General features: G+C 28.9%; 1 protein-coding gene across 3 annotated transcripts in view; it reads right to left on the bottom strand.

Moving 5' to 3' along the window:
• agap3 (ArfGAP with GTPase domain, ankyrin repeat and PH domain 3) overlaps positions 1–15,535 on the bottom strand; it is a 371,686-nt gene that overhangs the window by 121,571 nt on the left and 234,580 nt on the right. For all 3 annotated transcript variants that reach the window (XM_056450381.1, XM_056450382.1, XM_056450380.1), the window contains exon 10: positions 1,876–1,980. In XM_056450381.1, the coding sequence (XP_056306356.1) occupies positions 1,876–1,980 (105 nt within the window). The remainder of the gene's footprint in view (positions 1–1,875; positions 1,981–15,535) is intronic.

Below are 15,535 nucleotides of genomic sequence, written 5' to 3'. Positions count from 1 at the left end.
CAAAAAGCTCAAATAGATAATATTGATCCACTGATAAGAAATAATAAAATAAAATAAAATAAAATAAAATAAAATAAAATAAAATAAAATAAAATAAAATAAAATAAAATAAAATAAAATAAAATAAAATAAAATAAAATAAAATAAAATAAAATAAAATAAAATAAAATAAAATAAAATAAAATAAAATAAAATTGTGATGGGAATATTGCCTGACCCACAAGAACTCAAATAGATAATATTGCCCTACTGATAATAAAATAAAATAAAATAAAATAAAATAAAATTGTGATGGGAATATTGCCTGACCCATAAGAACTCAAATAGATAATATTGACCCACTGATAAGAAATAATAAAATAAAATAATATTGTGATGGGAATATTGCCTGACCCATAAGAACTAAAATAAAATAATATTGACCCACTCATAAGAACTAATAAAAACCGAACATAATATAACATAACATAACATAACATAACATAACATAACATAACAGAACAGAACAGAACAGAACAGAACAGAACAGAACAGAACAAAACAGAACAAAACAACAGTGTGATGGGTATTTTGAGTAAATTTTATATTTATAAAATAAAATACATTATTGTGTTGGGAGCACCGACTCACCCATAAGAACTAAAATAAATAATTTTATAGGTTTTTTTATAATTTTATATTCCCATTTTATAGAAAAAAATATATATATTTCATAAATGCTGTTTAACGGAGAGATGTTTGAACACATTTTTAAACACAATAGTTTTAATAACTCATGTTTTTGGATTTGTCTTGCTATGGTGGCTGCGGAATATTTTTCTACTTATTTTGCAAGATACTAGCTAAAAGCGCAATTTAAGGACTTAACTAAAGGGATTATGTTAACTAGGCTAGTTAGGGTCATTTTACTTATTACCCTACTTTATAGGCTTTGTTTTTTACAATTATTACAGATGTTTTAAGGCTGTAAAATGCCCCACTGCTAACTTCTTCCTTTAGCGTGTCCAGAAGTCCAACTTTTTGTCTGATGTTTATCATCTTCCTCTACCGCAGGTGCCTTTAATAGTGCAGTACGTTTTATCAACATTGCGGGGTTTGTTGGAGAGAAAACTTGCAAATATACAGTACAGCACTTCAGAGTCACACTGCTAGCGATCAAAGAATTATGTCAATTTGGCATGCTGAATGCATTCTGTACTGTACAGGAGACACGGAGAAGATTGATTGACAATGGTCTACAGCCAGTTAGGACACAGGACACAATGCGCTACTCAAGACATAGATGCGCTGTAAAAAAGCATGTCAAATTGCACACCGCAAAATCTGTGAATCTGCAAGACCACGAAAGGTGAACCGCATTATAGCGAGGGACCAACGTATATAAAATTTTCTTAAGGGGGGTTAATAATATTGACCTCTAAATAGTTAACAATTTTTACTGCTTTTATTCCAGCTAAATTAAAAGAAATAAGACTTTACCAGGAAGAAAAATATTATAGGAAATACTGCATTAAATATCACTTGAAAAATATCTGAAAAAGAAAAAAACAATCAGAGGAAGGCTGCCGTTTCAGAGCAGAACTGAATGGTCAGATTTTGATTAAAGATTATCAAAACAAACTGGGTTTTTTCAGTAAATTAAGGGATTTATTGTTCACCTTAAGACTAACAAAGTGCGCTAGCAAAAAACCCAAACAAACAGACTTTAAGGATCACATGCAGTGTAGACATGAAATACTAACTATTCGCCAAAACATTACAATTACAAATCAGTGAATCACAGAACCAGTTCACTGAATCAAATCATACGAATGAATCAATTCAGCAAAAAAGAATCAGATTTGTGAACTCAGTAGCCATAAATAAGATACTCACGTGTAAACTGGGGTGGTACGTGAGCAGACCGTTGTCACACAAAGTCACATATTTCTTCTTCCACTCCTTATTGAGAGACTTCCCGCTTCTTTTTAACAAAATGCCCTGTTTAAGACAGAAGCAATCAGTAAAGAGGAGTTTTCAGATCAGAACGCATTCACAATTGCAAGCAGGACAGGGGTTTTAATAATTGAGCTTAAAGTATAGAACTATCACCTGATGACTACAACGGAAAGCTAGTTTCCCCATCACACACACACACACACACACACACACTCATTCACAGCCCATTTGCACACAGAGTGGATTTTCACAGTCAATTTTCACATTGTTAAGATGAACCACTGAATCTCTACGCTTTTTCTTTCTGCAGATCTCTTTGCTTTCGCCACTGATTTTCTTCAGTGATTTGTAAAAGTTTGTCATGTTGTTCTTGGACCAATCAGATCTCTGCATTTAATCATGTAGCTGATGATGCAAAATCACAGTACAATAGAAAAACAATTTAATTGCAGCCAAAAAATAAATCACATGACTATATTTTAACAAAACCTGCTCAAAAAAAAAATAAAATCAGGTTTCATGTTTGTAAATCCTTTATGCTATCACAAGCTGCCTTTGAAAACACATAAAAATGTGTTATCGTTTTAGAATTTCTGACAATTTCTTGTAGATTTACTGGACTGAAAGTATGGATGGGGTCTCATTTATAATAACACTACTAATATGTTATTAATGTTTATTCTAATCTAAGAACACTTGTTACAAATACTAAAATATTCATTCATTTTCTTTTCGGCTTAGTCCCTTTATTAATCTGGGGTCGCCACAGCGGAATGAACCTCCAACTTATCCAGCACATGTTTTACGCAGCGGATGCCCTTCCAGCCGCAACCCATCACTGGGAAAATACAAAAATATTGTCATTTAGAATTTTTTTCCCTCAGAAATGAAAATTATAGCACACTGAATCTGAAATTTTCTTATGTAATTTTTGCATGTTCAAAATTTAATTCGACCTCACGTTGTGTCAATCATATTGACACCAAACTGCAACCTCCCGCTCTCTCAAGTGAAGCAAATATGGAAGTAACTGAAACTGCAATTCATGGAAATTCTGCTAGTTCTGGCTCCATAGAGCATATTTTTATAGAGCCCACTGTTAAAATGGTTAACTTTACAGCAGAAAAAAAGATGTTTACAGCCTGGTACAAAGGAAGATTTTGATTCATATAACTAATATTACCCTTAATGACAACTGTGAGGGGGGTAATTTTTTTAAAACTCATCCGGTTTGTTTTTATTAAGTTATATTAAGTCTGCTTAATTAAGGGCATGGCCACTTGAGTGACAGCTAGGTCTTGCTGGTCACTTCACCTCAGCTGATTCCGGCTGATTAGCTGCTGAACTCGGCATATACATCGTATTTTTGTGTTGTTTTATGTGGCTTTACACAGTCAAATGTCTCTTGGAATTATTTCCAACAATTATCAGATGATATGGCAGGCTGTGCGCACTTAATTGTGCTCACAAACCATTCACGTGGCCTCCATTTCCCAGATGAGTGAAATTATATACTTATATACCATCTCTACAAATGTATTTGTTTTATTGAGGATAATTTATCATTTATATTTTTTCTTTAGAAAAGCACTCACACAAAATAAAATAAATAAGACTTTCTCCAGAAGAAAAAATATTATAGGAAATACCATGAAAAATTCCTTAATCTGTTAAACATCATTTGGCAAATATTTAAACAAGAATTTAAAAAATTCACAGGAGGGCGAATAATATTGACATCAAAATTGCTTAAAAAAATTTTGAAAATGCTTTTATTCTGTCCCAAAATAAAACAAACAAGACTTTCTCCAGAAGAAAAAACATTTTAGGAAATACTGGGAAAATTTCCTTGCTCTATTTAACATCATTTGGGAAATATTTGAAAAAGAGGGCGAATAATTACTGCACATCTCAGTATGTGCACATCAAAGTGTGTGTGTGTGTGTGCTTAGGAGGAAGAGAAGAGGTTAAATCCAATTTGTGCAGATCCTCTGTGTGTTGTTTGGCCTGAACTGAACTCTCTCAGACCTCTGTGATCCACAACTCTTCAAAAGACACCAGTCTCCTGCTGCTCTTTTAACAAAAACACTCTTCCCCTTCAGTTGGGCCAGGACAAACAGCGGCGGGGTGTTCAGAGGAGGCTGGCAGGAGCACAGGGGGGTCTGAGTGACCCGTTCGGGCTTCATGAGAGGATTAGGGAAGATTCCTGTGCTCTTTTACCACTTCCTGATGGGACGGGGGAGAGCGGGAGGGCTCTGATGTGTTAACTGGCCGTCCCGCTAATCCACACTACTGGCTAAACGTCAGCTGCTGACCCCGGGTCAACTGGGTATCATGGTGTTTTCCCGACAATCAAGAGCTAATCCAACTAATCCCTGCGTGGATACTCCTCGACCTCCCCGAAAACACACAGCTCTATTAACTCAAGCACATCAGAGGTAATGCTGATAACTGGCCTGATTTATCTAGAGGAGCAAATAAAATAAAATAAAATATTGGGATGGGAAAACTGACTGACCCATAAAATAAAATAAAATAAAATAAAATAAAATAAAATAAAATAAAATAAAATAAAATAAAATAAAATAAAATAAAATAAAATAAAATAAAATAAAATAAAATAAAATAAAATAAAATAAAATAAAATATTATGATGGGGGAAAACTGACTGTCCCATAAGAATTGATAAAATAAAATAAAATTATAAAATAAAATAAAATTATTAAATAAAATTATTAAATAAAATGAAATAATTAAATAAAATAATATAAAATAATAAATAATAAAATAAAATATTGTGTTGGGAAAACTGACTGACACATAAGAACTAATAAAATAAAATAAAATAAAATAAAATAAAATAAAATAAAATATTATGATGGGGAAAACTGACTGACCTATAAGAACTGATAAAATAAAATAAAATTATAAAATAAAATAAAATTATTAAATAAAATAATATAAAATAATAAATAATAAAATAAAATATTGTGTTGGGAAAACTGACTGACACATAAGAACTAATAAAATAAAATAAAATAAAATAAAATAAAATAAAATATTATGATGGGGAAAACTGACTGTCCCATAAGAATTGATAAAATAAAATAAAATTATAAAATAAAATAATTAAATAAAATTATTAAATAAAATAAAATAATTAAATAAAATAATAAATAATAAAATAAAATATTGTGTTGGGAAAACTGACTGACACATAAGAACTAATAAAATAAAATAAAATAAAATAAAATAAAATAAAATAAATGATAAAATAAAATATTATGATGGGGAAAACTGACTGACCCATAAGAACTAATAAAATAAAATTATAAAATAAAATAAAATTATAAAATAAAATTAAATTAAATAATTAAATTAAATAAAATAATATAAAATAATAAATAATAAAATAAAATATTTTGATGGGAAAACTGACTGACCCATAAGAACTAATAAAAAAATAAATAAAAACAAATCATAAAATAAATAATAAAACAAAATAAAAATAATAAAATGAAATAAAATAAAATATTATGATGGGAAAACTGACTGACCCATAAGAACTGATAAAATAAAATAAATAAATAAATCATAAAATAAATAATAAATAAAAATAATGAAATGAAATAAAATAAAATATTATAAACTGACTGACCCATAAGAACTAATAAAAAATAAATAAAAACAAATCATAAAATAAATAATAAAACAAAATAAAAATAATAAAATGAAATGAAATTAAATATTGTGATGGGAAAACAGACTAACACATAAGAACTACTAATAAAATGTAATAAAATAAAATAATATAAAATAAAATGCATTATTTTGAAATAATGATAATAAAAACTAAACATGGTTGAAAAAAAAAACAACTAAAAATTCAATTGCAAAGAAAAAGCTATTAAATACAGGATGCTCAAACAGTAGTCTACCAAATGAAAAATCTTTAAATATTATGCTAAATTATGTTAAATAAAATGTGCAAAAAAATAGAAGTTAAAATTAGCATTAGTACATAAATACAAAAATAAATAAAGTTTAAAAAAAGTGAAATAAAGGAATGTAAAACGGAGCCATTTTTATATCAAGTAATGACCAAACCATCAAATAGAAACAGTAAAATAATGTAAAATAATACAATTAAATATTTTAATCATAATTTTTTTTGTTTTTTTGTTTTTATAATTTGTTATAAATTTGTTTTTATATATTAAAAAATAAAATAATAAAGCAAAAAATAATAGTTCAAACCATAAAATAGGAAAATATTACATAAATTAAATCTATAAAATATGTCTACCAACTGCATAAAAAACAATTGTAAAACAAAAAACTGCTCCAACAATAGCCTATAAAATAAAACAAATTAATTAATTAAATAAAATAAAAAATATATATAAATAAAATAAAATATTGTGATGAGAATATTGACTCACCCATAAGAACTAAAAATATAAATATAAATATAAAAACTATAAATATAAAATTTAATTTAATTAAATGCATTATTGTAATGGAATATTAGGAATATTTAATTTATTTTATATTAAATAAAATAAAATCTTCAGCTTTATCTACTGAATTATCCTGTAAAAACTACACAAGTGTGCTTGAATGCTTTGGTCTGGCTCTCCACAATATACTATGATCACTGTATTGTTTCAGGATCAGTCATCTGTTAGCTGAACTGTGTTTGCAGCATTCATTCAATAATGCCTCGTGTTCCTACAGACGTTCTATTGGTTTGTAAGTAAAGTAAATGAGACGGACAATCTGTTGTTTTCTACCGCCGGCGTCTGTGTTTACATGAACATCACAGTCGTCTGAACACATAAAGCTGATGGGTAAAAAGACAGCCCACAGTGCTGAGACTGATCAATGCATCAATATAATCATATACAGCCATCCGTACATGAAGGATTTCACAATTAATACGCACAATGGTTAAAATAAAAAATATACAGAAAAGATGGCTGATTTATGATGTTTTCAGTAAAGTATTAAATAAATACATTAAACAAGGTAACCTCAACGTGATTTTTATTAAATTAAATTAAAATGCATGACTGTGACTGGGAATATTGACTCTCTCAGCAGAACAAATAAAATAAAATAAAATAAAATAAAATAAAATAAAATAAAATAAAATAAAATAAAATAAAATAAAATAAAATAAAATAAAATAAAAATGCATTGCTATGACTGGGAATATTAAATCACCCATCAAATCTAATAAATTGAAATAAAATAAAAAGATAAAATAAAATATAATATTGCTTTACTTTAATTTTTCAGTTATAAATTAATTTATTCAGTGAAATTTAAGCACAAAATTGTTGAGAGAGAAATTTAATTAAGAATTACGGTGGAAAATAATGAGGAAGAATAAAACAAAATTCAATACAGAAAATAATTAAATAAATAAATTTACAATGTTGCATCATTTTAATTTAATTCCACTTACATATAAATGTGAAAATAAAAGAAAATGTATGCAGCATTAATATGTGAATGCGCATTAATCTTAAATATAACTGGTGACTTTAAAACGAAAGTATTATTGTTGGTAATGGACAAAAACATAAAAAATAAATAAATAAATGAAAAATTATATATATATATATATATATATATATATATATATATATATATATATATATATATATATATATATATATATATACACACACATACACACACACACACACACTTTTTTTCATTCATTCATTCATTCATTCATTCATTCATTCATTTATTTTCTTGACGGCTTAGTCCCTTTATTAATCCGAATCCAGGGTCGCCACAGCGGAATGAACCGCCAACTTATCCAGCACGTTTTTTACGCAGCGGATGCCCTTCCAGCTGCAACCCTTCTCTGGGAAACATCCATACACACTTATACACTACGAACAATTCAGGCTACCCATTTCACCTGTACCGCATGTCTTTGGACTGTGGGGGAAACCGGAGCACCCGGAGGGAAAAAGTTTCCCCCACAGTCCAAACACATGCGCTATAGGTGAATTGGGCTAAATTGTCCGTAATGTATGTGTGTGAATGAGTGTGTACTCATTTCCACTGCGTAAAACGTACTGGATAATTTGGCAGTTCATTCTACTGTGGCGAGCCCAGATTAATAAAGAAACTAATCCGAAAAGAAAATGAATGAATGAGTAAATAAATAAAAATCATTAAAAAATTTATGTTAATATGTACAAATTAACGTGGAGACAAAAAACTATTGTTATTGTTAGTAGTAAAATATAAATATAAAAAATTAAATAGATGAAATAAAAATCTGATATAAAATAATCTATAATAAAATAAAATAAAATATTGCATGATTGAATTTTACATTTATACATTAAGTTATTCAGTAAAATCCAAGAACAAAAGGGTAAAGAAAGAAATGTCATTGAAAAATACCATGGTAAATAATGGTGAAGAATAAAACAAAATTTAATTCAAATTCAAAAAATATATACAAAAAAATTAATAAAAGACATTTTTTGTTTGTATAATAAATCACGGAGTTGAGATTTTGGGAGCAACTTAATATTAAAGGACATTAATAAAAATGAAAATAACCAAAAGGTCTTCACAAGACCCACCTTCATCTTTACTAAGAGTTCCAGCCAACATAAATCAGGCAGTGCCTCAGTGAACAAACACACACCTGTCTACCTCTATCCTCTCTATCCTACATACACACTCTCTCTCTTTCAGCTGAACTGATCCTGATCCTGATCATCACCAGCGGAGCAGGAAAAGAGCAACTCACTGAAGCTCCAGCACAAAAGCCTGGTGTTGACAGTCTCTTGGTGTCACCCTGAGCCATATCACTCCTATTGTTGTCCTTATTTACCATTTTTAGTGGTGGGGAGGGTGGCGGGGGTCTGCGTGTGTAATTTGCCCGGTGGGAGGTAATTATACCCCCATGGCACTTTGATCGTCCCGACTGTGTGCATTTGACTGGCCATTGAGAGGCGTCCCAGCAGAGGCAGCTCTCGGTGACAAACAGATTACAATGACACTTCTCAAAGGGACTATCTCTAAAGCCTGAGTGTAATTGATGTACAATGGAGGAGAAGTAAAGGAGGGGATACAGTGATGCGATGTGTTCTCTGACAGAAGGACGCGTCGCCCCTTCACGCCTGACCACTTACAAACTTTGGAAAAAATGTTCATGGAGCAATCAGCTTCACTTAGTTAGTATTAAACTGCATTATGTTAATATTTTACTTAATATACCTAAAAAAAATTAAATGGAGTTAACACTTTTTTCTTATCCAAATAACGTTGTTATTTGAAAACGACAACTCGTATGAACTAAGCTAATTGTAAATTATTATTCGTAAACTACTTCTGAACTACATTATTTGTAAGTTACTATTTGTAAACTTGTAAATTAATATTCGCAAACTACATTTTTTGTGAATTAATATTTGTAAACAACTTCTGAACTATATTATTTGTAAACTACTATTCATAATAACTTTGTTATTTGTGAACTACTGAGCTTTGTTATTTGTAAACTACTTCTGAACTATATTTTTGTAAAGTACTATTTGTAAATTAAAGTTGTAAACTACTTCTAAACTTTTGTACATGTAAACTAATATTCGTAACTCCTCCTAAGCTATATTATTTGTAAACTATTCGTAAACTCCTTCTGAACCTTTTTATATGTAAATTAATATTTGTAAACTACTTCTAAACTACATTTTCTGTGAATTAATATTTGAGTTATGAGTTATAATAATGAGTTTTTTGTAAACTAATATTTGTAAACTACTTCTGAATTGTACTAATTGTAAACTATTATTCGCAAACTACTTCTAAACTATATTATTTGTAAATTAATATTTGTAAACTACTTCTGAACTATATTATTTGTAAACTACTAGTCATAATAACTTTGTTATTTGTGAACTACTGAGCTTTGTTATTTGTAAACTATTATTTGTAAACTACTTCTGAACTTTGTTATTCATTAACTACTATTCGTAAACTACTTCTGAACTACGGCACCTATTTGCAAATTTGTTGTTTGTAAGCTAATACATTCGCAAACTACCTCTGAATTATGTTAATTGTAAACTTCTATTCCTAGAGCATTTTTAAATAATATTATTTGTAAACTACAACTCAAACTACTTCTAAACTATGCTAATTGTAAACTAATATTCATAAAACTATTCGTAAACTACGTCTGAACTTTGTTATTTGTAAACTATTATTCATTTATTTGACATGGACATCACAATTACACTGGCAACCAGGTGCATTTGTTTAAGTGTTTTAGCAAACTTGCTAATTCTCAACACCTGTCCACAAGAGGCTTGACCAAATTGATAAAATGAAAATATAATAAATTCATATACACTGCATTAAAATTCTTTACATAAAATTACTGTTAATTGTAAATTACTATTCGTAGGGCACTTCTAAATAATATTATTTGTAAACTACAACTCAAACTACTTCTGAACTACGTTAATTGCAAAACAGTATTCGTAAACTACTTTTGAACTTTGTTATTTGTAAACTACTTCTGAAGTTTGTTATTTGTAAACTATTATTTGTAAACTACTGAACTGTTATTTGTAAACTAATATTCGTAAACTACTTCTGAACTTTGTTATTTGTAAACTAATATTCATAAACTACTGAAATACTGCACGTATTTGTAAATGTTGTTTGTAAACTAATATGTTCACAAACTACCTCTAAATCATGTTAATTGTAAACTACTATTCGTAGAGTACTTCTAAATAACATTATTTGTAAAGTAACACTCAAACTACTTCGGAACTATGCTAATTGTAAATTATTATTCGCAAACTACCTCTAAACTACATTATTTGTAAGTTAATATTGTAAACTACTTCTAAACTATATTATTTGTAAACTATTAGTAAACTACTTCTGAACTATATGTAAATTAATATTCATAAACTACCTCTAAACTACATTATTTGTAAGTTAATATTGTAAACTACTTCTAAACTATATTATTTGTAAACTATTAGTAAACTACTTCTGAACTATATGTAAATTAATATTCATAAACTACCTCTAAACTACATTATTTGTAAGTTAATATTGTAAACTACTTCTAAACTATATTATTTGTAAACTATTGGTAAACTACTTCTGAACTATATGTAAATTAATATTCATAAAGTACTTCTAAACTACATTATTTGTAAATTAATATTTGTAAACTACGTCTGTTTGTTATTCATAAATTAATATTTGTAAACTATTTCCAAACTTTTTTTATTTGTAAAGTACTATTCTGTAACTACTTAAAAAGTTTTTATTTGTAAACTAATATTGGTAAAATACTTATAATCTTTTTTATTTGTAAGTATTCGTAAACTGCTTCTAAACTGTTATTTGTAACTTAATATTTGCAGATTACTTCCGAACTTTTTTATTTGTAATCTAATATTCGTTAACTATGTCCAATTTTTTTTATTTGTAAACTAAAACATTCGTAAACTACTTCTGAACTGTTATTTGTAGACTAATATTCGTACACTACTTCTAAACTTGTAAACTACCATTCGTGAACTACTTCTGAACTACTGCACGTTATTTATTATATGTTGTTTGTAAACTAATTTATTCATAAACTACCTCTGAACCATGTTAATTGTAAACTACTATTCGTAGAGTACTCCTAAACAATATTATTTGTAAACTACAACTCATAAACCAGTTCTGAACTGTTATTTGTGAACTACTATTAGTAAAGTACGTGATTTGTAAACTAATATTCGCAAAGCACTTTGTTAATAAACGAAACATTTGTGAACTAATAATTATAAAGTACTTCTAAACAACCTTATTTGTAAACAACAATTCATAAAGTACTTGTTCAAAACCACACATTTGTAAACCATCCCTAAACTGATTTATTAGGTAACCAGGAAATCTACACTTGTTTTGTAAATCACCTCTTTAAAAACAAAGACATTGAAAACACCACTTGAATACATTTTGTAAACTACTTTATTTTGAAACTAATACTTAATTTCTATAACCAACCGGATTTGTGAGCTACTTTCTGAACACTATATCGAAACCGTCTTTGTGAACTTTGAAGCTACCTGATTTGTGAACTGTGATTTATCGACAACTAATTTTAATAAACTAATTTGGAATAATTTTTAAATGTATATTTAAACTACTACAGCCGGATCCGCAGTCAGAGGTTGCATGTGACACTTGTCAAGGGAATGATGTCTGTTCAATGTGACAATGCTAATCTCTGGCAGGGGTTAAAGGTTAAGGCTAGGGTTAATTTGAAAATTGAATCAGAGGCTCAAAGAGGAACCAATGAATGAACAACTCCACTAAACAAATACAAATATCTGACAGCTACTCCGTCAAGTATCAGTGCTAATTCCCCAGATGAGACCTTTCAAAAGCACATTCGCTCATGACATCAGGCTGGGGATTTCAGTTAAAAAGCCATTGAATGAAAATAAATAATAATAATAAAAAACTGACTGCAATGCAGAGTATAGAGATTTTTAGATATGTATTTTCTCTGAATGTTTGCAGTCTGCCAAAAAATGTTTTAAACATTAAATAAACTAATACAAATTACAGGAAATTTAAAAATGTGTAGTTTTATCAACTGAATTTTAGCGATTCAAAACATCAAATTCAAAATGTAAAGTTTTGTGATGTTTTATAAGATAACTAGAAAATTTGGATTTAATTAATAGGAAAACAAACACATGAAATATTTATACAATATACACCAAATAAGAAATGTAAATTTAGCTAATTTGTTCATGGAGACTGACATAAATCATGACAACAATACCATTTGTTGATTAATACCATTTGGCAATTTGGTTCACCATTAATAATAATAATAATAATAATAATAATAATAATAATAATAATAATAATAATGATGATGATGATGATGATGATGATGATAATAATAATAATAGTAATAAATATGATAATACCAATATTACTACTAATGATCATGATCATAATAATGACAATAATAATAATAATAATATTGTTAATAATAATTATAATAATAATGACAATAATATTAACGATAATGATGATGATTATAATAATAATAATAAAAATAAAAATAATAATAATTATTATTATTATTATTATTATTATAATGACAATAAGAATAATGATAATGATGATAATAATAAATAATAATAATAATGATGGTGATGATGATAATAATAATAATAATAATAATAATAATAATAATAATAATAAATATAATAACAACAATGACAATGATAATAATAATAATAACGACAATGATAATAATAATATTAATAAATAAATAAACAGTTTGTTGCTAAATTATTGTGATATGCATTTGCATATCAAATTTTACCACCAGGTTTATCAGCACCAGTGAACGCAAACTCAGGCAACACTGTGTTACAGTGACATCTGTTGGTCACGCCATGAAACTGACTGGGAATTTCCAAAACAATCATATAAATTTCAGCTTTCAGTGCTGAAACGCACGCACGCACGCACGCACGCACACACACACCATTCATACATACTGTACACACATAATACTATTTGACAGGATAGTTCACCCCAAAATCTGAAAATTCAGAAATCTGTTCATCTTCAGAATAAAAACATGGATATTTATAATAAATTTGTCTCTTGAATTAATGAATCCATTATTAATTCATTTGAATCAAGTCTTCTAATATAAGATGAACAGATTTAAACGAGGCTTTATTAACATAAAATTACTCTTCCCACTTTAAATAGCATAAAATATCAAAGCGCATGACACATTTTCAGATGTTCAAACTTCACAAGGGGTTTCGCAATCAATATTTTGTGAAATGACCAATGACTATGTATAAAAAACACTCTAAATGATAAATATTTTTATTTAACAATTGTTGGAAATATTTCATGCTTCACAGAATTATTGTTTATTGTATAAAGGTCAAAATATAATCAAATGTCAAATTAAAATATTTATCATTTATAGAATAAACATTATTGTTCACATAAAATTCCAGAGAGGAAAATAAAAACATTGAAAATGTTTGGAGGATGTGTTTATATTTGCGGCTCAATGTTTATAGAACAAGTTAAAGCAAAAACTAAATCTGTTCATAAAAATAATACTTCAAAAGACGTTTTGCGTTTATTTACAATTGCTTTATTACACGGATTTCTTTTTGAAACGTGACGAATCCCTGATTTCTCTTCTGAAGATGAATATATCAAGAAGTTTGTAGTGACACAAAGCCAAGAATAAGCGATAATAGAATCGTCATTTTGACATGAACTAGGGCTGCACAATATATCGCAAAATTAATGTTATTGCGATAACAGTAGACGCAACATACATTTATTCACATGAATTTAGCCTGACCTCACGAGGAAACGTAACTATTTTACGTTTTGTCAGTTAAGTGGCTAATTTGTATGAGTTCACTCGTACGAAAATTCGATTTTAAAAAGGAGGCGTGGCACCCAACCCCTCCCCTAAACCCAACCATCATTGGAGGATGTGCAAATCGTACTAAATTGTACAAATGAGATCATACAAATTCTTACGAATTAGCCACTAAATCAAAACATTACGAATTGCCGTGAGATTGCGTTGGATAAATTACATTTATTTTATGCATTGGTTGTTTATCTAAATTTGACCAATGAGATGAAGCCTTGCTATCTTTATCCCCGCCTTCCCAGTAGTTCTGTTCTGTTATTGGCTGGAGAACTCAAAGATGAACCCAAAGTTCATAGAATTCGAAAAACAGTATGTGAGAAGTACCTGGATGACCTACCACTTCCGGCGAGATTCTGAAGTGTGCATCCAATGCACGCTGCACTATCCCATGATGCCCCGCAAGAGAATTCATGAAATGGAGTGAAGCAGCGCAACTAACAAGGGTAGGTCACGTGATCATGACAAAATGAGGGATGTAGTACGTCCGAGTTCCATGCATACTGCTCACATTCATATCCAAACTGGGTACTGGAGGGCCGGTGTCCTTTACTTCCAACCCCAATCAGACACACCTGGGCTAGTTAATTGAGCTCTTACTAGGCTTTCTAGAAACAGCTTTGCAGGTGTGTGTTGAGGCAAGTTGGAGCTAAAATCTGCAGGACACCAGCTCTCCAGGACCGAGTTTTGAGACCCCTGCTATAGAACATACTTTTCTAATGGTCGAGTAGTCGTTTAAATTCAAATGAAGTACCAACTTAGTAGGCGGTTTCGGACGCAGCCATAAACACTAATGGTTGGAATAGAGATGAAAGAGGAAACAGCCAATCAGAGTGAGAATATCTGCTGAGGTTTTCCCTCATTCATAGCATTTTAAAGAATAAATGTTCACGCTCTGAAATAGTTTTAAAAATTTGAATTAATTAATTTGAAACAATTTTAATTTCATTACACAAACAAATGATTTAAAAATATAGCTGATAACAATCACGGAAAATGTTATCGCACGGGAAATATCGTTATCGCAAAACTCAATACAACAACAATACGCATATATTTTCCAGTATCGTGCAGCCCTAGCCTGACCTAAAACCCTTT

The sequence above is a fragment of the Danio aesculapii genome, chromosome 24, assembly GCF_903798145.1.
Source record: "Danio aesculapii chromosome 24, fDanAes4.1, whole genome shotgun sequence".
In the NCBI taxonomy this organism is placed as follows: Eukaryota; Metazoa; Chordata; class Actinopteri; order Cypriniformes; family Danionidae; genus Danio; species Danio aesculapii.
Note: the sequence above shows the minus strand (reverse complement) of the source record. Positions and strands in the feature narration are given on the sequence as shown.